This window comes from Lingula anatina, chromosome 1 (assembly GCF_051362555.1).
Source record: "Lingula anatina isolate TDL-2025a chromosome 1, LinAna3.0, whole genome shotgun sequence".
NCBI lineage: Eukaryota > Metazoa > Brachiopoda > Lingulata > Lingulida > Lingulidae > Lingula > Lingula anatina.
The window spans coordinates 21,661,234-21,687,064 of record NC_141767.1 but is presented as its reverse complement, the minus strand read 5'-3'; the positions used below and the strand labels follow the sequence as shown (position 1 = coordinate 21,687,064).

General features: G+C 39.8%; 1 protein-coding gene across 13 annotated transcripts in view; it reads right to left on the bottom strand.

Annotated features, from left to right (window-relative positions):
- LOC106178456 (microtubule-actin cross-linking factor 1, isoforms 1/2/3/4/5-like) overlaps positions 1 to 25,831 on the bottom strand; it is a 90,796-nt gene that overhangs the window by 19,942 nt on the left and 45,023 nt on the right. For 12 of the 13 annotated variants that reach the window (XM_086998733.1, XM_086998744.1, XM_086998735.1 and 9 more), the window contains 16 exons: positions 14,782 to 25,686; positions 10,278 to 14,525; positions 7,527 to 7,673; positions 7,068 to 7,223; positions 6,596 to 6,772; positions 5,910 to 5,993; positions 4,251 to 5,555; positions 3,913 to 4,030; positions 3,464 to 3,625; positions 3,041 to 3,270; positions 2,681 to 2,810; positions 2,036 to 2,235; positions 1,443 to 1,775; positions 1,066 to 1,228; positions 666 to 832; positions 70 to 399 (listed from right to left, as the gene is read on the bottom strand). In XM_086998733.1, coding sequence (XP_086854859.1) covers positions 70 to 399; positions 666 to 832; positions 1,066 to 1,228; positions 1,443 to 1,775; positions 2,036 to 2,235; positions 2,681 to 2,810; positions 3,041 to 3,270; positions 3,464 to 3,625; positions 3,913 to 4,030; positions 4,251 to 5,555; positions 5,910 to 5,993; positions 6,596 to 6,772; positions 7,068 to 7,223; positions 7,527 to 7,673; positions 10,278 to 14,525; positions 14,782 to 25,686 — 18,855 coding nt within the window. The remainder of the gene's footprint in view (positions 1 to 69; positions 400 to 665; positions 833 to 1,065; positions 1,229 to 1,442; positions 1,776 to 2,035; positions 2,236 to 2,680; positions 2,811 to 3,040; positions 3,271 to 3,463; positions 3,626 to 3,912; positions 4,031 to 4,250; positions 5,556 to 5,909; positions 5,994 to 6,595; positions 6,773 to 7,067; positions 7,224 to 7,526; positions 7,674 to 10,277; positions 14,526 to 14,781; positions 25,687 to 25,831) is intronic. The other variant, XM_086998743.1, reaches the window with a different exon arrangement.

Here is a 25,831-nt window from a genome sequence, read left to right as displayed (position 1 = left end):
ATACAGGCTAGTTCATAAAGTTTTGGTCATGAATTAAAATAACCCTTTATCATCCTTAAAGTTTATTACCTGTACATCTTTGTGCTGCTGGATCACCTTCATTCTCTCCAGTGCCACTGGTTCCATCGTTTCCAATTTTTCCTCTGCAAACTGCAGCCATGTTGTCATGTGATCTAAGCTCTGGTGGAAGGCAGATGACTTCTCATTGCAATCAGAAAGTTTTCTCTTCCGATGTGTTGCTTTCTTCTCCAACGCATCCCATTGCAATTTGATGGTGTCTAGCTTATTCTGGAGGTCAGCAGTGGCTGGAGATGGTGGAGTGCTGGTCAATACTTGCTGACCTTTGTCTAGCAGGAGTTTAAGCTGATCCTGTCTGTCATCCATTTCCTTCTGAAGAGCCTGTAAAGCAATTAATGGTAAATTTGCAATTATTACACTGGGTACTTTTCCTAGGCTCTAAACATGAGCATGAAAGATGGCCCATACATAATAATTTTCCTTTTATAAATGTAAACATTTACCATGTTTTGCAACATATGCAGTTGAATAACAAAATATAAAGTCTTGATAGCACTAAATATTAGGACGCAATAAAAATCTCCTTTTTGTCACTTTTATCTTGACCAAAATGATCAACACTGAGAGACAGTGGGTTTATTCTGTACCTCATGCTGCCTGAGCTGGTCCTTGAGAGTTAGGTCATCTCCAGAGACAGGCTGACCACTGTCCAGTTCTGTCATAGCTCCCTGGACCCAGTCCATCAGATCTGCACAAGACTGGGTGAACTGTTCTCCTTCTTTCATGGCTACTTTCAGATCAGCCTTCCTGCCAGCTATAAACAAACATTTAATTAAATTAGACATTTTATAAAATGACTAATGCTGATGTTACAATAACATAACATCTGAATGCCCCTGTAAAAGCAAATATATTAAGAAACATTAAAAGGAATCTTTCCACACTATAATGTACTTATGTAATATGTGCTAATATATCTATTTATCCCACTAACAAACACAAATATTCAACATATTCAGTATTTCAGTAAACATCTTTTTCACTCACCTATCCTCCTCTTTGTGTCGCTGAGAGATTTATCCATCATTTCTAGTTTATTTTTCAAATCTTGCTTGGTAGACTGGTCTTTCACTTTGTCACTAATCTTTCCATAAGCATTTCTTGCATCTTCTAAAATCTTGGTTTTTTCTTTAGCTTCTTCCTCAAGGTCCTACAAAAAAAAATGCAAACTTACTATAGCTGGCAGCTAGAACTGAACATGAATGGTATATAGTTCAATTTGTATGTCCTGGGGAAAATGAACATCTTGTTCACTCAGAAATAGTCTGTTTATTATAACAAGCAAATTCTGGAAAAAGCACGATATAAAATCTTACAAAGGCTACAAGGTCTTTAAGGCTACTGGGTCTTTAAGAATTTCCCACCTTAAGCTCTCTCTCTTGCTCTCTCATGATATCTGCCTGTGAAGAAATGCTGGCCTGGCGACTGAGTCTGTCCATTGTCTTTGGGGCCCACTCTCCTATGTCTTGTATAGCATCGTAGAAGCCAGCACTGACCGTCTGCACTTCTTTCAAAGTGTTCTCTCTCTGCTGAAGACTGGACTCCAGATTGTTCCACTTTTTACTAATTTCTTCAAGTTGTTGGCTGATTCTCTGGGCTTCCTTGGACTCAGGTTCACATTGGTCCAGAATGGAGCTGCCTGCCTGGACCAACTGTTCATACTGGTGCTGGTGACCAGCAAGCTCTTCTTCTAAAACCTGAGTAAAAAGCAAACATTAAATTAATCAATTAAGAACAAAATTCTTTGAATCAAGAAAATCAAAAGGCACTAACATTTGAGAATAATGTCTGGTGTGTAATGTTTTCCATTTCTCTCCCTCTCAAATGACAAAAAAAAAACCCTTGACCAAAAGCTCAACTAACATTTTGAACAGACAGCGAGTGAAATTCTGTTCCATTTCAACATTACACATATGCTACTGATGTAAATTCATTTCTATTCCATTCTGCCATTTACCTCGACTTGTTCTAGTTGGTTCTGTATCTGTGTTTCCTCAGTAGCAATGGGGCCCAGCACAGCCACCATCTTCTCCTTCTGGACCAGCCATTTGTCCAGGTGACGTGAAGTGTCTTTGAACTCTTTCATGTCTTCCACCATGTTGGCCAGGGATCTGCGCCTCTGCTCACACGCAGCTTTGGCATCAGTGAACTCCTCCTCTGAAAGGGAGGATATATACTAAATGAATATCAAGCATTACAATAACCTTAATGCAAAAGGTAAGTTACATGGAAAATATGAACTCTCATCACAGAATTCTTCCTCTTTTTGCATAGTACATATTTTATTGACATTTCTCATTAAAAAAAATATGTTGAGAAAATTTTCAAATAGCAAATCTATTGATAGAAGACACAAAAGCATCATCTGACTATCATCCTTATTCTTATATTTTATAACATATATTCTAATCAGGGGCAGATTTAGGCCGTCTTCTGGGTCTTCCAGAAGACGGTCAGATTTTCAAGTTTACATAGACAGATATTTAACTTTTTCTGTCGGAAGACGGTCAAAAATGAGGATGGATCAACAAAGATATTTTGGAAGACTGTCAGAAAATATCTCTGGATCCACCCCTGCCAATTCATTTAAATAGCCACTAACCAAGCTGCTGTAGATTTTTCACTAGTTCAGCTGTGCCAGACTGATCCCCCTTGTTTTTGACCAGTTCTGTCACCCTTTCCTTCATGGCAGCTATTAAGTCTTCTTTACTGTGCATCTCAGCCTCGAATTTCTGAAACAATATAGACAACTTTAGAGAACTATTGAACAGCCATCTAACTTTCACAAAAATGTTATCAATGTTCAATTTACAACTTTATTTCCTACATAATGAATCAAGAGGTCCTTTTTGTGAATTTTAAGCAATTCAGAATAAAAAACTGTATATCTTTGTATATCTTTCATTTGGAAAAAATTGATCAGACTTCATTTAGAAAAATATTTATTTATAAGAAAACCTACTGCATGATCCTTAAGCAACTGCTGAGATTTGCTCTGACTTGCAGGCACGTGTTCTGCAGGGTCCACTTTGTGTTCCTGGAGCCATGTTTTCACATTCTCAAGGTCCACTTTCTGGGCCTCTAGACTCAGGAGAGTTCTATTAATTTCTGCTTGACGATCAGCCAGAAGATCATTCAGCATCTCGTAGCGCTGATTGATGTCAATTAGTTGGCATTGTGTTTCAGTGAGATCTGAAAAAATAAAGATCAGTAAATGCAAGGATGCCAGTTAATCTTTAAGTCCGAGATGTTTACACCTTCATAAAAATAAAGACTTATTTGTCTTTTCAGAAATCCACGACTGAAACACATTTCCAGTGTAGAGCACTATTTCATTTTAAACATTTCCTTAACAATCACTACAAACACCATCATGTGACATTACCTTCAAGAGACAAAAAGTTGTCTACAGAGCTCTTGCGGCTGCTGACACCACTGGATTCACTTGACACAGAGCCATTGACATAGCCAGGTGACTTAGGTCCACTTCGTGTAGGGGACGGGGTTTTTAATCGTGATGGTGAGCGCAATGAGGAAACGCGTTGTCCTGGTATGACAAAAGAGTATATGACAAAAAAGTTAAATCTGTCACAACTTATGACTGAATAACTGATAACATACTATTTAATTTTGAAAAATAGTACAGCTTTCTAAGTATCTGTTTTTAATATGTTCCTTTCTTGTAGAATCATTTCTTTAAAATAATTTTTTATACAATGACTACTTATACAATGTATGCACTGTATACAATGATGACTGAGACAACCTAAATTACAAAATCAATATTTTTTTTTAACTGCAAGACATAAATTTGGAAAATATCAGTTAACTTACTCGTTCTTCGTATTGGGCTAATATTTCTTTCTCCTTGCTGCAACTGGTCATATGCATTGCCTACATCATTGATTTCATCAATAGTAGTGCCGTAGTTTTCACACTCCTCTATCAGAGGCTACAAAATATGATAGTACAGTTAGTAATTTTTTCTCATCCTCTAAAGTCGGTGTTCAATTACTCTAAATTTTACAATTCTGTAAAAGGAGCATGGTCAATGACATTAGTTAAAGAAAAACATTAATAACAAAAATATATAATGGAACAATAACTTAAACTTACAGTATGAACTCCCCCTCTCCAATATCTTTTTAATAATTTAAGTTTTAGAAATTTACCTTAAGTTCATCCTTTTGCTTTTTGACAACCTCCATCTTGACAGCTACAGGCTGGAGTTCATACACTTTGGCCTCAAAACCATCTAGCCACAACAACACTAGTGTCCTTAAATTGGCATAACCTGTGGAATGTTTCTCCCTCATCTCTGCATCCTTTTCCCTCTCTGACAGTAAAGCAGTAATGTCATGCCAGCTGTGTTCTACATTTGTTAAAGCATCTTTCACCAAACCAGTCTCCATAGTTCTTGGATCTTCAATGAGGTCTTTACCCAGGTGGCGCAACTTTTCTAAATATGGCAGCTGACTGTCTTTTTCTTGAGCAAAAATGTCTACTTTCTCCTTGAATTGAGCAGGTTCTAATTGCAGAGTTGTCTTTGAGTCCAAAGAATCCAGAGTGGGTATGCACCACTCGTCAAAATTTTTCAAAGCTGTTTGGAATGCAGTTAGTCTGTCTGAAACCTCTTCCAGGTCTCGAACACGAGTGTCAGCTCTTGATAAAGCCTCACCAAATCTTGTGTTAAGGTCTTTCAGTTTTGCCTGCATTGACTTTGATACTTCAGGGTCACTATTTTTAATAATTTCAGCACCTTTTTTATTCACACTTTCCACAGCTTGTTGCTGGGCATCAATGTCAGCTTGCAAAACTTCAATTTCACTCATCTGCTCTTTTAACGTGTCTCTGTTAAGACTTATTGGTCTTAAGTTTCTTATTTTGGCCTCCACATTTGTCAGCCAATCTGTAAGACCATCCAAACTTTCCCGGACACCTTGTGACTGTACCATGGTTGTTTGTAACACGCTTGAACGTGACATAAGATCTGCAGTAATAAACCCATGCTGATCTTCAACATCATTCATTCGATGCTCCACATCTTCTATCTGAACATCGCTGGCTTTGAGTTCTCTTAAACACACTATCAATTCTTTTCCTGTGTGTTTCACATCATCGATCAGTTTTGATTGTGCTATAGCCTCAGCATTTATTGTTCTGATCTTTTCTAGTTGTCTATACATTCCCTGGGCATCGTTTGAAACACCTTCCCAGTCCAATTCATTGAGTCTTTTATCGGCAGATTTTATCCAGTCTTCAATTTTTCCAACTGTCTCCAGGAAATGTTTATTTTTCTCTGAGGTTTTATCAAGTTTTTCTGAATAGGCATTACACTGATCTAAAATGTCCTGATAGGAGTCCATGGTGTCCTTGACCTTGTCCCTAACGCCCTCTATATCCTCACCAGGTAATATGAGGTGCTTAGAGGACCGATCACCTCCCTTTTTGTATTTGAGTTGGCATTTTTGAAATTGCTGAAAATGAAAAAAAAATCAATGCTCACTTCTGTTACATGAATGAAAAAATATCACTACTGCAACTTATGATTTTTGTATCAGCTTACATATAACTAAAAGTTTTCAGATCAATATTATTGCACCATTCAGATATTATTTCTTAACTTGTAAGTTTTTTAAATTTCACAGATATGATGTGTTAGAACATATCTGCCTTTAGACTTTAATCTACGACAATACAACTCCCAACATTATAAAATGACAATGATAATAAATAGCTTACTGCCTTGAAATATGACAAATCTAGGCAAAATATCCTTTTTTTTTTTTTTTTTTTTTTTTTTTGCAAACTACCATCTCCCATCTCCTTACCTTTGCCTCATCCATAAAATGCTGTGCAGCCATATTGAGGAAGCGTAGATCAGCCTCATGGGCCATCACTTCCCGACTAAATGCCTAAAAAAACAATTTTTATACTATAAAACCTATCTATACCTCTCACATTTATATGATTCATAAAACTATTTTTCAATATTTTGGCAAACAACTGCCTTATTTTTAAGGCACAATAAAGGAAAACTATTATTATAAACCATCTCTAATTGAAAAAAAAAATCAAAATCACAATGTACTGGTCATTTGAAATTATAATTCATGTATAACAGATGTTATATATTCACTGTATAATTCTCAATATTTTCAAATGCTTGTAGTTCCTTTTAACAAACACCTAAATGGATACATGCACTTTAATAAAAGATGTTATCAGAGTCCCAAATAGCAGCTGTAGATAAACGCCCATGATAAATGAACTCTGTGACCTCAAGATTATAATAGGGCTATTCCCTACACAGGCAGAGCACTCAGTTAAACCACTGTTAACAAGGCACCAGTTTGAAAGAGTAACTTAACCAGATGCTCCATTGTTTTTAAGAAAGGCATTTAGCAAGAACAGAAAGAAAGAAAACTTAAACTATTGACAGGAAAGTAACCATCTTTTAGATCACTTTAAAAATGTTAACACAGCATGACACCCAGCTGCTAAAAGACATACACACCCTGTGCTTGTCCATGTGTTCTTTCAGCTTGTTTAGATTGATGGCAGTTTTTGGAGTGACATTTTCCTTTGCTGCTTGCAACCATGCAAGAACCTTGCCAAGTTCACCACTGAACTTCTGTAGTTCTTGAGAACTTCCTTCTAAATGTTTCAAGCGAGATTCTGATTCAACACAGACCTGTAATTCGATAATAAATTTCAATTTACTTCCCTCATTATTACATTATCAATTTTTTATCTATGACACTTTACATTAAATTATCAAAATAATAAATATTCAACCAATTGGTTTTTGCCAAATTAAATTTATATTTATTTTGAATGACTGCATTTCTGAATGAAATAACATTCTCATTTGACTCTTTTCCACTAAAATTTAATTCGACCTTGGATCCATTTACTATTACACTACAGCAGATATGTAAATCTAACATTTCCATTTTGAAATTCTTCCATCAATGACAACAACATACATTATCCAGTCGGTTTTTGAGGTTCCCTACAAGAGCTTGAAGCTGGTTGACCTGGTCATCATCTAATTCATCAATGTGGTCATCCAGTAGTTGTTCTGCCTGCGTGACAGCAGCTAGGAGTGGACTGTGATGGTTAGAGATCTCCTTCTGCACACTCTGAATATAGGGAGATAACAACATAGTTCAGACCCTTAACACAACATATAATTACAGTCATTAAGGTACCTGATACTGAAGACACCTGGTGGGGAAATAGTCAACTAAATGCCACAGGTACATGGCATAAGGATTCCCTTATAAGGATTCACATATCATTTTTTAACATTAAATCAAAATGCCCCATTCTTCTACTAATCTTTCTGAAATTACTTCTGAATCAATTGGCCCTTAATCAAAGCAAAAATATTTACAGGGTTTTTATGCTAATCCAATAATCCAGAATTATCAAATCATTTATACCTGCTGTTCTAGGAGTAACTTCTGGAGTTCTGTGCTGTCATCTGTTATAGGTCGCTGGTTGTCAAAGTAATGTTCAACATCGGTGATCCAGTTTGTCTGATTCCGCAACTCTTGCACAACCTGTTCGTACGTTTCTGCTACATAGTCCTAAGATACAGGAGCACAGAATATAAGCAAGTTGTTCTAATAGTTTTCTTAGACTGCAAGAAACACATCAACAGATCTCTGTAAGCAAGTGGTAAGCATAGATCAAACTTATAAAGTTATAAATGAAGCATGCATATTTTTCTGAGAATACAAATTATTCATTTACCATGAAATTTCATTGTGATATTTACATTGTACTTTTACCATTACAAAAAGCACGGCGTTTGAAACTGAGAAGTGAAAGATGCAAGCATGAAGCACTGGTGAGCACTATCTGAAATCACTCAAGAACATTTCCTACTGCAAGTTCCTTAGTTTACAGAGAAAGGATACTTTCTGTCAGAAACAAGTGCAGTATTATCATTGGAATCTTAATGAATTTTCATCATTAAGCTTGTCAACTAGTAGAAAGCATTGAGATTCAGCTAATCAGCAGTGTTATTTGAAAAGTAACAGCAACAAAGCTTTTTAACTTGTTTGAGCAATTGCTGCTTCACACAAAAGTGACTGTTGAATATGCCAAACAAATTCTACTTACAATTCATGATGCAAATCAACTGCTACTTGATATCATGAAATTCCAAAATGCAAACCTAGAACTAACACCGAGTATCTGAAATAAGACTTACAAAAGCAACTCAAACTCACTCACTCTTGTTAGTATAACTAATTGTTTATTGATATAAATAAGATACAATGGTTTTATACAATATAGAGTTCTAGCAAGTATAACAATGGCACTAACAGCAAACAATGGAAAAAGATAAAATTGCAATTTGCATTCCATAAAACCATTTCAAAATTCAAACAAGCAAAAAACATTCATTTTAAAATACACTGATAACAAAAGTGTAAACCCTGTTTCAGAAACCTTACTAAAATCATCCCATTCCTATCTTAAAGCATTTTTTATTGGCAGTGTAAAGCTGTTATATAATAAAACTTCCCCTTTGTATATAAATAGATGAACTTTCTTCAGTAATTCAATTAATTGTATTTAAGTCAGCTCATGGCACCTTAAGAATCTTTCTAAAAGAATAAGTTTGTATATAAAAAAGAGTGGCAGATTTGTGTGAAGCTTCCATACCATTAAGAAAATTGTATTTTCAAACAGATATGTCCTCTGGTTTTCATCTATGATCTTTTACTCAAAGATGTAAATCTTGGGACCAAGCAGATAATTAAATAAAGTAGAGCATCATATTTACGTAGTTGGAGTCTGGAAAGCTGTCAACATATCTCAATATTGGGATATCATTTCTAATAAGTAAATACAAAGAGCTATCACCTTACAATATATCAGCAGTACGGAAATTAAACGAGTAATCATTGTAATTTAGCAATTTTGTTTAAATTTTTAAACATCTATCAAATATTCAGCATTTTGGGACCTATCAAGAAAAGCTGGATTGTATTTTTCAAATTTATATTTGACCAAAAGCGCAAAATTTATACTAGCTAAACTGCCTACTGGTTCATTGCACAACAATACATGAACAGCGGAACTGTCAAACACATATCTGTCAATTTTTTCGTTCATTTTTTAAAATATTCTTTTTAATGAATGGGTTAAATGACTTAAAAGCAAGGGGTTTTGTATCAATATAATGCCACATTATAAAATGGTTTAATATAATTGTGATTACAATACAAAGAATAAACAGTCACCTAATGATATTTTAAAAAGTTAGAAAGAATAATAATTCTACTACATATTTCCAGCATGAGTTTCCTCATTCTCCAATTTCAAACATTTCCCAAAAGATATTTTAGACATCAGAAAGTCTCTGGCATATGCGATAGTTATGCTAATGTCTTATATGTTATAATTGTATGATAATGTATTATGCTGCTCATAGATTTCGAGGTCAAGGTGCTCTCCTTGGTTCCTGTTGGACAGGTGGTCACTTTATGCAAGGCCAGCTGACTACTCAACTAGTAGTTATAGAAGCTGTATTTACTAGCTTCTGCATACACCTATGAAGTTGGAAACATATCAATCTGTTAGTGGACTATCAACATTTACAACTATCAAGTAATAATGCAAAATGTCTTTACACGCCATGCACTTTGAAAACAAAGTTACATAATACTTTTCTACAGTATAAATGCAAGACTAACATTAACGTCATTCTTACCATTAACCATGATGCATAAGTCCCTTGAACAGTGGAAGTAAATGCTAATTATTCAACATTTTAAGAGTCTGTAAGCTTCTTTTACTTCAATAAATAGTTTTCTTTACTGATTGTATAAATGCACGATAAAGAAGGCAAAGTAAATAGACAAAAAATATGGGGATATTTACCAAAGAGATTCCCTTCCCAACCATGTGTATGTAAAACCAAAACCTCCACCTCAAGGGATGATAGTCAAAAATAATATCCAAACAGTCTTGTGCACACATGCACAAACAAACAAAAAAGTAAATAAATGGTGTAATGGGCTGTTAAGTATTAGTGGCAAGCAAAGCAGGCATCTAGGCACAGAGAAAAGCAGGCATAATGCAGTGAATGCACAAAAAAGTTTTTTTTGTCAATTGTAACTACCAGAAGGCAAGACCCTATAATAATAGAATGGCTAAGTTCACCACAAGCAACCTACCTTGGTTTCTTCCATAAGCAGTCCGTCCACCGAAACCTTCCTCCTCTGTGCCTGTCTGGGCAATGACTGTGAAATGCTTCTGGATTGCTGTGAAGGTACAGGACCTGCAGACTGCTGTTCAAAAGATCTACTAGATGTTAAAGTTAGTTCAGTTTCTAGGCCCATCAATGCCATTGGGTCAGATGATCCACTAACTACAGCTTTCTCAGAACCAGTGACAGTATTCAGTGACATGTCAAACTGAACATGGGCATGCACTGCCTCTTTTTCCTCATCTCCTTTTAGTCTGCCCATCCTATCTGAACTAGAGAGGGAGGAGATAGCTTCTTGGCTTGCAGTAATTTCAGCTATAACATCACCTAATGGATACCGATCATCACCATGTTGCTTTCCTTTTAGGATTATCAGTCCTTTCTCTTGAGCTTGCTCGATTGTAAGACTGTTGAATTTATCTGGCAGCCTCAGTTTTCCAGTTCTAGGTTCCATAATTCTAGAAGCCAAGGCTACAGACACAGAGACTGGTTTGAGTGTTATTGGGTCAATGACCATGGAGGCATCTCCATCAATCAGCCCCTGTGCCACTGCCTCTCCCATGGTGTGTACTCTCCCTGTGACAGGGTCTCTTATGATACCAGTGGTGGTGTTAATGAGGCCTTGCTGGAGTGTATCAGCAAGAGTCAAACCCTGGACATGGCCATTCACTTCCCCTTTTTCTGAAGGAGCAATCAGCCCCCTTTCAAATGCCTGATCCATGTGTAAGCGCTCCCCAGTGTTAGGATCAATTAAAAATCCTTTGCGCAAATCTACTATCCCCTTCTGAACAGCTTCATCCAAGGTCAGCTTTGCACCTGACTGGTCCAAAATTTCTCTGCCACTTGGGTTCAGCAGACCACAATTAAGAGCCTGATGGAGTGTAACATGACCTCCACTACTAGGATCATAGAACCTACCAGTCTTAGTTTCATATAACCCAACCTCCAGTGCCTTGGACAGAGAGACGCCATAGCACTGCTCGCCTGGCATAGCTTCCAGCAGGGGACTCTTGGGAGCAGTTGGTGAAGGAAGTCTGGGCCTCCTTGTAATGGCAGGCTTGATTTTTTCAGATTCTTTAGCCCCCTTCATATCTAGTGATTTAACCTGCCTTGTATTCTGTATCTGTTTAGACATGTCTGCTGCATCATGTGACTCAGATTTGGCCTCAAGTTTGAATGCCTCATGTTGTAAATCAGTAATGTTTGAATCAAAATCCTCGGCTGACATATTTCTCAAAGTGTCAACATTTTTGTCTTGGAGCAATCCTGCTTTTACTGCCTCTTCAAATGTTAGTTCTTGACCTGAAGTTGGTTCCACTATGGATCCAGAAGAAAAGTCAACAAGACCCTGCTCCTTTGCTTCTGACGGTGAAATGGGAGTTGCCGAAGAAATAAGCCAACCATTAGATATAGCATCATCTAAACTGACCAACATTCCATTATCAGGATGGACAATTTTTCCAGCCTGACCATCTACCAGTCCCACTTCTATGGCTCCTTGAAGGGTCAAATTCTCTTGTGTGACAGGATGGATGAAAATGCCTGCATGTTCAGGATGAATAATTTCTCTATCAAGTGCCTCTTGGAGAGTGATTTCCTGCCCACTTTCTGGGTCAGCCACATGGCCAGTATGTGGGTCATATATTTCTTGGCCTATAGCTTCACCAAGGGTCAAGAAGTTGGCTTTCTTCTTTGTAATCAGCTGTCGTTCTAAAGCCTCAGCTAGTGTTATGATATGTCCAGATGGCAAGTGAACCTGACCAGTGGATGGATTTATCAAACCTTTACCAACAGCATCTTCAACTGGCAGCATCTGTCCACTCTGTAAATCTTTGAAGACAGACAAATTAAAGTCAATCTGGCCACTTCTGATGGCATCATCTAAAGTATGAATGGCAGCCTTCGTTTCTTCCTTTCCAATTATATGTTCAATACTAGGTTTTCCTGCAATTTTCTTTTTTCCTTCATTTTTTTTCTTTTTCTCAGATATATAACTATGTTTTCCATCAACATAGGATTTGTCAGATGAAGTTTGTGAAACATCTACTATCAACCCAAGAGCTACAGCTTCTTCTAAAGGAATCTTTACACCTGTGAGTGTATCCTCCACAAAACCATGTTCACTGTCCACCAAACCCTTCAAGACTGCTTCACTGATGGGTACCAGTTGGCCAGTGGCTGAATCTTTGATAAAAGTGTTATCGGTATCTATTACACCTTTCTTCACTGCCTCTGACATTGACAACCTTTTAGAAGTTTTAGCATCTATGATATAGTTAGTTTTGGTATCCAACAGTCCATCTGTGACTGCTTCAGTTATACTTGGTGATCTTTCTCTGTCTCGCCTCTGGACTTGAAGCTTTGATGCTATCCCAGCTGAGCTAAAATCATTCTGTTGCTGATTTTCAGAAAGCTCTGCAGTTGTTATTACTGTCAAAGGAGGTGGAATGGATTTTTGTTTACCGGTTCTTGTTTTAAGTTTTGGTGTACTGTTTTCAGATGTTCCAGGAGTTCTAAACTGCAGCAGAAGACCTTTATTTTGTGCGTCTGTAATGGACAATCTTTCATCAGTTTTGCTGTCTTGAACTGTACACGTTTCTGGATCAAATATCGCAAGCTGTATTGCTTCACTCATAGTAACTTCCTTGCCGGACCAAGAATCTTGAAATTCTTTCACAGTTGAATCAAAAACATCATTATCCATGCACTGTAACATAGTCATTTGCCTTCCACTCACTGGATCAGTGTATATCCCAGTGGAAGGATTCAATGCTCCACAACTTATTGCCTGAGTAAAGGTTCTTGGTAGCTCAGGTTTTCTCAACAGCCCTGCATGTCCAGCTTGCTGGAGTGTCAATTGTTTTTGGGAAATGTTCACAACGCCTTTTTCTGGGTCTACAATGCCTAAAGCAATGGCATCTGGAATACTTAACATTTCATGGGTCTCTGGGACGTAAATTTTACTTGTGGAGTCTAAAATGCCATCAGAAATTGCTTTGTTTAAACCTTTGTTTCCACTTTCCATATGAATATCTTCATCTTCTGGAACATGCAACAATTGTGTCTGTATAACTCTTCCTTCTTTGACTGCCTGGTCAAATGATATATCTTTGCCTTTGGTTGGGTCAAACACACGCCCAGTGCTGGTGTCCACAATACCAGTTTGTATTGCATTTAACAATGGGACAGCTTCATTTGTCTCTGGGTCTCTAAGTAATAACTTATTAGGGTCCAATATTCCAGTTTCAATGGCCTTTTCTAAAGTTAGCATCTTCCCAGACACGGGGTCAATGATCCTACCTGATGACTTGTCCCAGAATCCTTCTACTAGTTGTTGTAAATATGGAGGAATGGCAGATGTATCCAGAATAACGCCCATGTCTACAGCAGTTGCCAAGTTGATTCTCTCGCCAGAATGTGAGATAAGCAATTCACCTGAATCTAAATCCAGGAGGTTTTGCTCCACTGCTTCTTGCAGTGTCAGCATCTGCCCTGTGGATGGGTGTTTAATTTCTTTGGAAGATGGATCAATCAGGCTATGTTGAATAGCCTCTCTTAATGTGATCTTCTTCTCTGAGCCTGGACCAGTAATTAATCCAGTCTGATCATCATAAAGTCCGAGCTGGACTACCTCAGATAATGTTAATGCCTTAGCTGAATCTGATATAAACTCGGAGTTGTAAGCCTCGAGAAGACTAATACTTTCACCTGTGGATACATCCATCACTTCTCCTGACTTAGGATTGACCAGCCCCTGTGTTATGGCATCAGATAGGGTCATTGGCTGGTTTGAAGATGGTAAATTTATCAAAGTTCGTTCACTGTCAATAAGACCACTTTCTATTGCACTCTGGAGCGTCAGGCCTTGGACACTACCAGTACCTGCATCGATGAAAACTTGAGATGATGGATCAAACAGTCCTTGATGAAATACTTCAGTCAAACTCAAACCTTTACGCTGTGACAAACCGGTAGACACATGCCATGCAATGTTAGTGTTTCCCATTGGGAGGGAGGGTACTTGAATATTACAAGTTTCTACCAGGTTATGTTGCTGACTGTCTCTTCTCTCTAGCTGCTGAACTCTAGAGTCTGAGGACACTTGAAGACTTTGTAATCCATGCTGAGAAGCAGGTGTAAGGGGAAAGTCACCCTCACCCTGTCTGTTTTCTTTAATAAGCAAGCGGCGAGACTCTATACTCTGAGATTGAACACCCTGTAAAGCAATGAGGATAAAAGCATCTCCAATGCATTCCAGCCTAGGAGTACCCAGGTATGATTTCAGGTTAGTGCATGTGGAAACAAGCTTAGTTTGGCCTCTGTATAATCCCACAGCCCTCATGCAAGAACCCCCTTCCCAGAAAGACCCACCCTCTGAGTGTTGGACTCACAAATAAAATAAATGCAACCAAAAAATAATAAAATAAAAATAATAAAATCAAAAGCCATTCTCAATAAGCAAAAACACGTACCTGATCTGCAAGTTGTTGATCTGCAAGCTGCTCCCTGCTGCTGGACATGTGACCCCTACCAAATGTGCTTACACTACCTGCACTGCCCCTGCTGTCCCTGCGATCCAAACTAGAAGTTCTGCTACGACTACCAGACTGCTGGTCTGTGAAATGGAAGATGCCTGCTTCAATGGCCTCTTGTATGGTCATCGTCTCACCTGTAATCTCATTAACAACTTTCTTTTGGTTATCTATATAATAACCAGGGTTCAAGAAATATGGCCTGTAGGACTTCTGTAGTGTTGCTGATCCACTACGGCCCCTGGTAGCAGCTTGGATATTTTCAGCCTGTGGCTGGTCAGTAAAGCGGAAGATGCCTGCATCAATGGCCTCTTGTATGGTCATCACCTGCCCAGTCACCTGGTTAGCAACATTCTTCTGGGCATCAATGTAATAACCTGGGTTGATCACGTAAGAACGGTACTGCTTTTGTTTTGTAAATTTGGTGGTCTTATAATGCCTGTTCTCATGGAACATACCCTGACTTTGGCCTGAAGGTGGTACAGCCAAAGTAGCATAACCCTGGTCATATCTAGGCATTAACTGTGTCTGTGAGTGTGATCTCTGCATGGTGCCCCCAGCTTCACGATTCACCTGCATCTGAGAGTGAGCTCTCTGCATAGAGCCATATCCAAGGTTCACTTGTGTTTGTGAGCCAGCTCTCTGCATTGTGCGACCATCATAATTCATGTTGTCTAAGTTAGAGGAGGAGTAAGACCTACGATGAAGGTTCATGGTTGATGTAGTTCTGGTCAGCCTGGGCACCAGTAAGCCTTGATTAATTGCCTCTTCCACTGGCATACTTGCACCTGTTGAAGCATCAGTGAACAATCCTGTCCTTGGGTCTATCAGGCCTTGCTGTATAGCCTCTCCAACTGAAACTGACCGACTGGCCATGGTGGATGACCATGTGGTAATGACTGGTGATCTTGTGTTAGACACAATGTATCCATTTAAGAAGGCATCATCTATACCCATTCTTTGACCAGTTAGTGGATGGGCAAAGGTCTGGTTTTTCAGGTTTACTAAACCTCTGGCCAGGGCTTCTATAAACAACATGGGTTGTCCTCTCTCTGTGTATCTAAGTAAACCAGCTTGTTTGGCCTGTTCAAAGGTCAACAGATGTCCACTTCTGGGATGCTTGAAGGTTTGATTGTGGAGATCAATTAGACCTCTTTCCAAGGCTTCAACAAAGGACAACCCCCTTCTTGCAGTTGCCATCCCATCTTGGGAAATGGTTCTGAATGCAGATGGCCGTGGAGGAAGTGTAGCAGATCCTTGGTTTGTAAAACTTCTCTGTTCTTTCTTTGTGATAGTTCTGGTCATGGTCGTGGTAGATGATCCTGGATTTATGAGACCTTGTTTAACTGCCTCACCGACTGACATCTTGTGTCCAGACCCAGGATCATGATAAAGACCTGTATTAGGATCAATACGCCCTAGCTGGAAGGCTGCAGTAAACGTGACACCATTTCCAACAAAAGGGAGAGAGGCCATGGAAGCAGATTTGTTACCAAGAGCTGTCAAGTCCTCCCTGGATTCTCCAATAAGGAGGCCACGATGCACTGCTTCATCAATGCTCATCTTTTCTCCAGTGTTTGGGTGAGTATAGCGCCCTCTTGCAACATCAATAAGGCCTTGTTGTAGTGCTTCTTGCAAAGTATGCTTTACTGAATCTTCCACATGGACCACTCTTATCAAACCCTGCTGCACTGCAATATCTAAAGGTATCTTCTCATCAGTGTAAGGATTAACATAACACCTAGAATGTTTATCCAAATAGCCATGGCGGATAGCTTCAGCAACAGATATCTCTTCATTTGTCCTTGGGTCTAAAACTGATTTTATAGAAAAGGACTTGGTATCTTTCGCCAATGGACTAGTTCCTTTGCCAAAAGGATCAGAAGAATACAACTTTACAAGACCCTGTCTTACTGCTTCTTCTATAGGTATTCTTGTATTGGTTTGGGGATTGACATAATTTCTTCCCTGTTTGTCCAAATAACCATGCCTGACTGCCTCCCCCACTGTTATTTCCTCTCCTGTCCTTGGGTCAATGACAGACTTTATGGAGAATGACACAGTGCCTCCACTCACAGGCATAGAGCCAGGAGATGTTGGAGAAGAAAGATTTTCACGAGAGCTAGCAGCCTGTAGAGTGCGTTCTGGTGTGATATCTGATCTTGCAATCTCTCTCAGTTCAATATGATCTTCTTCTTCTTCAGGAGGTTTTGATGGAGGTTTCACTTGCTTTGGTGTTTCTGGTGTTACAATGATCTCTGGTGTTTGTTGAATATCAATGTGGCTTGGTTTCTCTCTGGTTTGTTTTAAGGGTGGTTGGGTTTTGATGAGTTTCCTTTTAATGGCCTCTTCTAAGGTGATAAGGCCTCCAGTCAATGGATGAATGAAGCAACCTGTTGCTGGGTCAAGATAACCACGCTGTATAGCATCATCTACACTCATCTTTTCTTTGTTGCCCTCCAAGACGATATAATCAAATGTGAAGTCAATTTTGGTGTGTACTGTTCTTGAGGTACGAGGCTGCTGTGTGGTAATGACAAAACCTGCATCAATTGCTTGCTGGATGGTCATATTCTCTCTGGTATGGGAGTTATAAAAGGTTTTCATTTCTTCATCTAAAAGCTTTCTCCTGATGGCTTCTATCACTGTCATCCTCTCCCTTGTAGATGCATCAATGACCTCAATGATGTTGGTTGTCTTTGTTTGTCTGAAAATTGCTCCAGTAGCTGCTGTTTCTGTGTAGATATACTGTGTTTTCAATACCGCTTTTATAAATCCTTGAGAAATTGCATCTGGGATAGACATAACTTTATTTGCAAGAGTATCTGTGAAACGTCCTCGTTGCAAATCCAATATATTGCGCTGAGCTGCATTGATCAAGGATAACCATTCCTTATTCGCAGCATCAAGAACCACTTTGATGTCATACTGGGTCTGTTCAGTTATTGTGCCAGCTTTAACACCAGGTGGTGTCTCTATCTCTTCGGCTTTGACATAGTTCTGCCTTATGGCATCAATCACTGGAACAGTAGCTCCACTCCTTGGGTTGACATAAACCCCAGTTTTCTCAAGAAGTATTCCACGGTCAAGAGCATTCTTGATATTGATAGTTTCGCCAGAAATTGGATCCATTGCAGACAGAAGGCTGTAGGCTCTCTTAGGCACAGTGTGATCTTCAGCAAAAAGCAGACCTTTTTCAATTGCTTCTGCAAATGGCAACACACGCCCTGACCTCAGATCATTGTACTGTGCTTTGGGCAGGTCCAAAATACCTTCTTCTACAGCTTCAGTTGGAGCAACCATCTTTCCTGTTCTTGTATCAATAGCTCCAGTTATGTGAAGGGTTCTTCTCACTGCCGAAGAAATATGTTCTTCAGTAGAAACCTGAGTGTCAACAATCTCACCTGTGATAAAACCTTCATCCACAGCATCACTTATAGGCATTGCTTCTCCAGTGTTAGGATTAACATATCTCTCCATCTCAGTTTGCAAGATGCCATCTTTAACAGCTTTGTCGAAAGTTATGTCCCTACCACTCCTAGGATCTGTTACTGAATCAACAATCATTTGCTTCTGCTCCCTGATGACAGTTGTCTTTACAACTTCACCTTCATGTTTAGATTCAACTATGATACCTTTATCCATGGCTTCACCAAAGTGGATTTTCCTGCCAGTGTCTGGATATACATAGTGTCCTGTTGTGGTAAGAAACTTTTGATCTAAAGCTTCCATGATATTCATTGTTCTTTTCGTCTCCGGTTCTATGAACTGTGCAGATGTTGGATCAAGATAGGCAGCTTCCAGTGCCTCTGCAAAGGTGAAGGTATTACCAGTCTGAGGGTCTGTAAATGCCCCTGTCATGGGATTTAAGTGGCCATTATCAGCAGCATCAAAAATGTTCATTCCAAGCAGTTCTTGACCTCCCTGGGTAGTGTATCTTCTGACACTGGTAAAATTTATTGTTTGGTTATCTCTACGCCGTCTTTCTTCATCTTCCATCATTCGAATTCTCATTTCCTCTTCAATACGCCTTCTTTCCTCCTCTTCTTGACGCAGACGCTCTTGTTCTAGTCTGCGTAGTCTTTCCTCCTCTAACCGTTGTCTCCTTAATTCTTCTTCGCGTTTAATGCGAAGTTCTTCTTCCCGTTTTATACGAAGTTCTTCTTCTCGTTTTATACGAAGTTCTTCTTCGCGTTTTATGCGTAGTTCTTCTTCAAGACGCCGTTCTTCTTCACGCAGTCTTTCCTCCTCACGACGTTTTTCTTCTTCACGTTTACGTCTTATTTCTTCTTCACGTCTGATTCTCAGTTCTTCCTCATACCTAATTCTCTGCTCTTCCTCATACCTAATTCTCTGCTCTTCTTCCAGCCTTTTTCTTTGTTCTTCTTCACGTTTCAACTGAGCCTCTCTGTATTTTCTCATTTCTTCTTCTTGTTTTCTTCTCATTTCTTCTTCTATCATTCTTTTTTGTCTTTCCATTTCTTCAATCTTTTGGAGCCTTATTTCTTCTATGATCCTCATTATGTGCTCAATACTGACATTGATGAGATAGCCCTTATCCACTGCTGTGTCAAGGGGCATAACAACTCCTGTTGTTGGCTCAGAAAATGTTTTGTTCTCAATATCAATGAGACCCCTTTCCATAGCTTCCTGGAAAGTAATGCCAATTTCCTTGGGCAAAGATGGTCTTCTAGGAGCAGCATGCTCAATTTGAAGCTGTTCTACAATCCTACGGCTGACATTTGTAGGAATCAAACCTTCTAGGGAAGCTTCTGAAAATGTCAATACTCTTCCAGTTGCCATGTTGGTAAAATCTCCATTTCTTGGATTGAAAACACCTTTGGAAATGGCATCCTTCAGGGTCATTGGTTGACGGTCCATAGGGTTCAAAACTACAGATTCAGATTCCTCTATTATTCTCTCCTTGATGGCTTGTTCTATCCCAAACATCCGACCCGAGTCTATATCCCTGACTTTGGCCAAAGGTACAATAAGCCATCCATTAGAAGCTGCTTCATTTAGTGTAAATTTTCCAGCCACATGACGGTGTTCCTCAACAATATGTAGACTTCTCTGCATACTTTCTTCTAAACGTGGCCTTGACTGCAGATGAACAGTCTTAGTAGATTTCTGGGTTATCTGTTCTGGTACATGCTGCTTTGTAGTGCTGGTCATTTGAATCCTCTCAAACATGGATGTATCTAGCACAGGTGATGGCTCTGGGCTGATAGGTGTTGTTGGTTTTAAATGATGCACTTGCTGTTCAGGCCTGGATATTAGCAGACGAGATTCACCCTTAAAGAGAAGTTCATCATCATGGTGCTTGTCACCAGGATGAAACTCTATGGTGGCTGGGGAGTCAGTAGAGCTGCCAGTCAACTGTAGCTGAGGCTGTCCTATGATCTTTCTGCGTGCAGTTTTATCAACTCTTTGTGAAGACATCTCTTCTTCTTCTACTTCCCTTCTTGACTTCGGTATTGAAATTTTAGCTGTCCTCTTAACAGTGATAGACTGAATGGCTTCTGACAATGACATTCCATGCAAAACTGGAGCCCCTGTGATTGATATCAACCCAAGCTGGGCCATTTCCTTGGCTGATTTCTTTTCTCCCGTTTTCTGGTCAATGTAATTACCAGACCTTCTTTCAATAATACCTTTTCTCATGGCAACATCCAGTGGCACCCGCCTCCCAACATCAAAATCATACACAGATACTTCGTTGGCATCTAGTTGCCCAAGTTTGATAGCCCTGTCCAGCAAAACTTTTTCACCAGAAGACAAATCAGTTACTTCACCAGTTACTGGATTATATACGCTTTCTACCAATCCCGACTTGACAGCATCAGTGAAACTTAGCAATTTCCTGCCACTCTGGGAGTCCCTGAATTCTCCTGTCTCACTATCCATAATGCCAGCTCTAATGGCATGTGCCAAAGTAAAACGCTGTCCAGAGTTTGGATCAACAATAAATACTGAAGTTCCACAGATGTAATCCTTTTCTACTGCTCTTCCAATGGTAACACTCTCAGCCTTTATGGGGTGATGGAAGGCACCAGAACTGGTGTCAAGCAGACCACATTTAATGGCATCTTCCATGTTCATGTTCAAAGACCTGGAGGTCTGAGAGAAAAATATATCATCCAGAACAATTTCCATGAAGTTTGTGATATTTCGGTTGACTTTTCCAGAATAAGGTATCACAATGTTCTTATCAAAGGCCTCTTTCAAGGTATATGATTTTCCAGTTGGGAGATCAGTTACTGCTGGTGCATCTGGGTCAATGTATCCTCGTGCTATGGCAAAATTCAAACTCATGGTTTCATCACTTGCAGGATCTCTGAACTTGCCAGTTTCAGTATTGAAAAGTCCAAGTTTGACAGCACTTTTGAAACTGAGGGCAGAAGTCACTTCAATGGAGATGGCTTCGCTGGACACTGGCTCACCTGTTTTCTTTGACACAACTTTAGGAGCATCCATTGTGATGGTTATGGAATCTGTGTCGGTCTCTTTTGCTTGATGATCAATCTTTATTTCTACTGCATCCTCGGGCATGGCATTTCTCTTTTCTTCAGCCTGCTTCTGTTCTAGTTCCTGGAACACTGTAGTTACCAGTTGGCTGATATGAAATGGAGACTTGTCTTGGGGGTTAACCAGCCCTCGTTCTACTGCCTCTTTTACTGAAACTTGAAGCCCTGTCCATGGGTGTGTATAGGTAGTTAGATCCCTGTCCAAAATACCTGCTTTCATAGCTCTGTCAACACTAATCACCATCTGAAATCGTGGATCTACCACAGATTCTATGTCAAAACCATCCTTTGTTCCCCTAGCAGTGGAGACACTCATACCTGCCTCTCTGGTAACCATAGTAACCTCAGCTTGGATGAGGCCACTGTTCATGGCATCTGCAATAGCCATAGATCGACCAGTGGTTGGATTATAATACAAGCCCCTAGCATGGTCAAGGATGCCTTGCTGAACTGCATCGTCATAGGCTAGTTCTTTTTTAGTTCGAGGATCGGTAACGGTCCTAATGACAATCTTTTGCACCTGTTCAGCTACTTCTTCAGATGCCACTTCTTCCAAGTCATCTTCAATGTGAAGACTGGAAACCTTCTCCTGGCGTTCTTCTCTTTTGAGCTGGCCTGCTTCTGCGATAACAAAGCCTTTATCAATTGCTTCACTGAGGGAGAGAGTTTCATATGTCTTGTTGTTAATGTAAACGCCTTGTACCTGATCCAAGATTCCCTTTTTCATAGCTTCAGTGACAGAAATTTGTTTTCCTGATTTTGCATCTATCACTGCCTTGATGGTGAAAGTGGTTTGTCTCCGTGTTACTATCTTACTGCCTGAGCCATCAGTTGAATCCCCTTTGACTACTTCAGCAATAACAAAGCCTTTTTCTATAGCCTCTGAGAGCTGAAACACCTGCCCTGTCTCTGTATTGGTGTATTGGCCATTACTTGGGTTCAGGATCCCAGTTTTGACTGCTTCAGATATAGCCATAGGTGTCCTAAATATGGGATCTTTAACAGCTTTGATCTGATAGGTTATTCTTTCAGATAGTGTTTGTGTTTCTTCCACTCTGGTCACTCTGGTAGCACCACTGTCAATAATGACAAGACCTTCCTGAATTGCGTTTCGTATTGGTAACTTGACTGGCTGTCCCATTCTATTCCTAGTTATGTAGAGTCCCTGACTCTGATCAAGCAGCCCAAGCTGAATTGCCTTTCCTACGGGAAGATGGGCTCCTGTCTGAGCATCAATAACTCCAATTACAGTAAATTTGTGGGTTTCCTTGAGGGCCTGGGTGATGACGCCACCTTCTTTGTTTCTGAAGATGACAATATTCTTTTGTATCGCTTCTTCAAGGGACATCCTCTTCCCCAAAGCATCTGTGTAATGTCCCGTTGACTCAAGGAAACCTCTCCTGATGGCATCTTCAATGTTCATACTATCCTTGGTCTGCGGATCTACAAATACTGCAGAATCTCTGCTGATCAACTCTTTTTGTAAGGCATCTAGCAATGTGATATACTCTCTGGTGCTTTTCTCCAAGAAGTAGCCACTTTTAGCATTCAAGAGATCATGAAGAAGAGATTTTGAAAGGGTTAATATTTCTTCTTCCATTTCCTCATCACTATCATCTTCTTCCTCAACTCGGGCTCTGGCTATTTTCCTATCCTTGACATGTGTCTCTCTGAAGGTCTGCATATTGCCTGAAGTTTCTTGCTTATATGAATCTCTGACATCTACTTCCATCCTTGAGTCTTTTCCTGTTTCAACATGACGTGATGTTTCAGAAACATCAAAGTCCATGGGATGAGCCTGGATCACCTCTGAGATGAGTCCAAGTCTGCCTGATGTTATAGCATTCTCCACAGATGTTTTTTGTCCCGTGGCTGGATCAGTAAAAGTCCCTTGTTGTTCATCAACCAAGCCTCTTGAAACAGCCTGAGACAAGGTGAGCTTTTTCTTAGCAACAGCCAACTCCCTTGAGGGTTGAACCTTTGGATGCTCAAACTGGTTGATGGGGTGAATTTTGGTTGTAATGGTTGTTATATGACAGACTGGAGCAGTTAACAACAAAAGCTCTTGGCCCTTTTCAAAGGTGAATACACCACTGTGTGTGGCTTCCTCAATGGTCATGACTCTACCTAAACTTGGGTCTCTTACCTGTCCCATTGTAGGATCAAAGAACCCTCTCTGGGTTGATCGAATTATGCTGAGCTGATTCCCAACAACATCAATTATACCAGAAAATGTAAGTAACCTCTCTGCCAGTCTGACATCAATGTAGCCACGGCGGCTTGCCTCTAGAACAGACATAGTCTGCCCTGTCCTCTGGTTGATGTAGCGCATATTATTTGGATCCATCAGTCCTCTCTCCACTGCTTCTGGCAGGCTGTACATGGCATTGCTTGTCATATCTCTTATTCCCCTTGTCACGAATACGGTATCTTCACTTATAACCTGGATTAGACCCTGATTCACAGCATCATGAATAGAACTGGTTTGCCTGGTCTTCTTGTTCATAAATCTTCCTTCACTGGTGATAAGTCCCCTTCTCAGTGCATCTGACAATGAGAGGACTTCATTTGTCTGGCAATCAATGAGAGACTTATACTGGCCATCCAGCAAACCATGTTCTATTGCTTCCCCAACCGACATGACCAGTCCTGTCCTGGGACTGTATACCCTACCCTGGTAGTTGATAATGCCTTTCATCAAAGCACCATGCAGACTGAAAGGCTTCACTATCAGTTGTTTCTGGTGAGCATCATCAAGATTCATCTTTCTTTGATTTTTGTTGTCAACATACTTCCCAGCTATGGTGTCTATCAAACCTAAAGACACTCCTTCAGCTAGGGTGACTTTTCGTCCAGAGAAAGGGTGGACAACTTCCATCACTCGTGCATCAAGCAGACCTCGTTTCATGGCTTCATCAAGGGTCATCTTTTCACATGAAACGATGTCAAAGAATTGACCTGTATGGGCATCAATAGCTCCCTTATCTATTGCATCAGACAAGGAGAGAGATGTTTCAGCAGCAGCCATACTTGTTACACCATAATATGCTTGTGTCTGTGTCATATCTGAAGTGGTGATGCTTACCAGTGAGAGCCTGGTGGCAGCTTCTGGGGTCAGGATCTTGTGCTTTATAGCATCCAGTATGGTCAAACCTCTACCTGTCTTGGGATCAGTGATAAGTCCAGTGATGGGACTATACAGGCCATTATTTATAGCCTCAATCAGTGTGAGAGTTTTTCCAGTGTACGGATCAGAAATACCACACAGTGAATACAACTCCTTCACTAAGGCCTGATCCACATAGCCTTGATTGCAGGCTTCTGATAATTTTAGGTGTTTTCCATTGCTGGGATCTACATATTCCTCACGTTTCAGTTGTAAGAGCCCATTTTCTATGGCCTGTGACAGAGACATTCTAAGGCCAGACTGAGGATCAAATACAGCATTGGTGTAGAGAATTCCTTGAGGCAACTGAGTGCCTTCTGTAAGTGTAATAATGGTTTGCACACTCTTAGCCCCATCTCGTCCTTGTGTGTTTCCTCCAACTTTTTTGCTAACAAGAGAAATACTGGTTATGTTTGAGAATTTTTCAGCCATATCAGGATTTCCTTGAGTATGTGTTGGACGAACAGGATTCCCATGGAATCCAATATTGGGCCCATCTCCAAGAATATTTCCTCTGCTATGAGTGGGATGCTCATCCACATACTTGCTGCCATACTTGTGATCTGTGTGACCAGATTTCTGCACACTGCCATAAACGGGATTTCCATGAAATCCTATGTTGGGCCCATCTCCAAGGATATTTCCTCTGCTATGAGTAGGATGCTCATCCACAAACTGCCTGCTGGGCTCAGGGGTTGTAATGCCAAATTTTTGTGGATTTCCAAACACAGGATTTCCATGGAAACCAATATTGGGCCCATCACCAAGGATATTTCCTCTGCTATGAGTAGGATGCTCATCCACAAACTTGCTTCTGGGATCATGAGTTATGTTCCCAAATTTTTGAGGTTTTTCAAACACAGGATTTCCATGGAATCCAATATTAGGCCCATCACCAAGGATATTTCCCCGGCTATGAGTAGGGTGCTCATCTACATACATGCTTCCAGTCATGTTAGCTGTGTTTCCATGAAATCCAACATTGGGTCCAGCTCCAAATGCATTCCCTAGATTGTGATTTGGATGCTCATCAACAAACTCACATACAGGGGTATCTAAATTATGACCAGGGTTATGCTTTTCTTGCAGATTTTGAATTAGAGATTCCGCATCACCTGTCTTGACTGGTTTAATTTTCTCCTCAGTATTTATCTGAAACACAAGAAGATTATACTAAGTAATGATGCTATAGGAACTGTATCCATTTCATATCAAGTTTAAAAATAAAGGGAAATTGAATCTTTTTCTTTTCCTTCACTTATTTATTACTTTTACGTGTAAAAAATCATTTTCAATG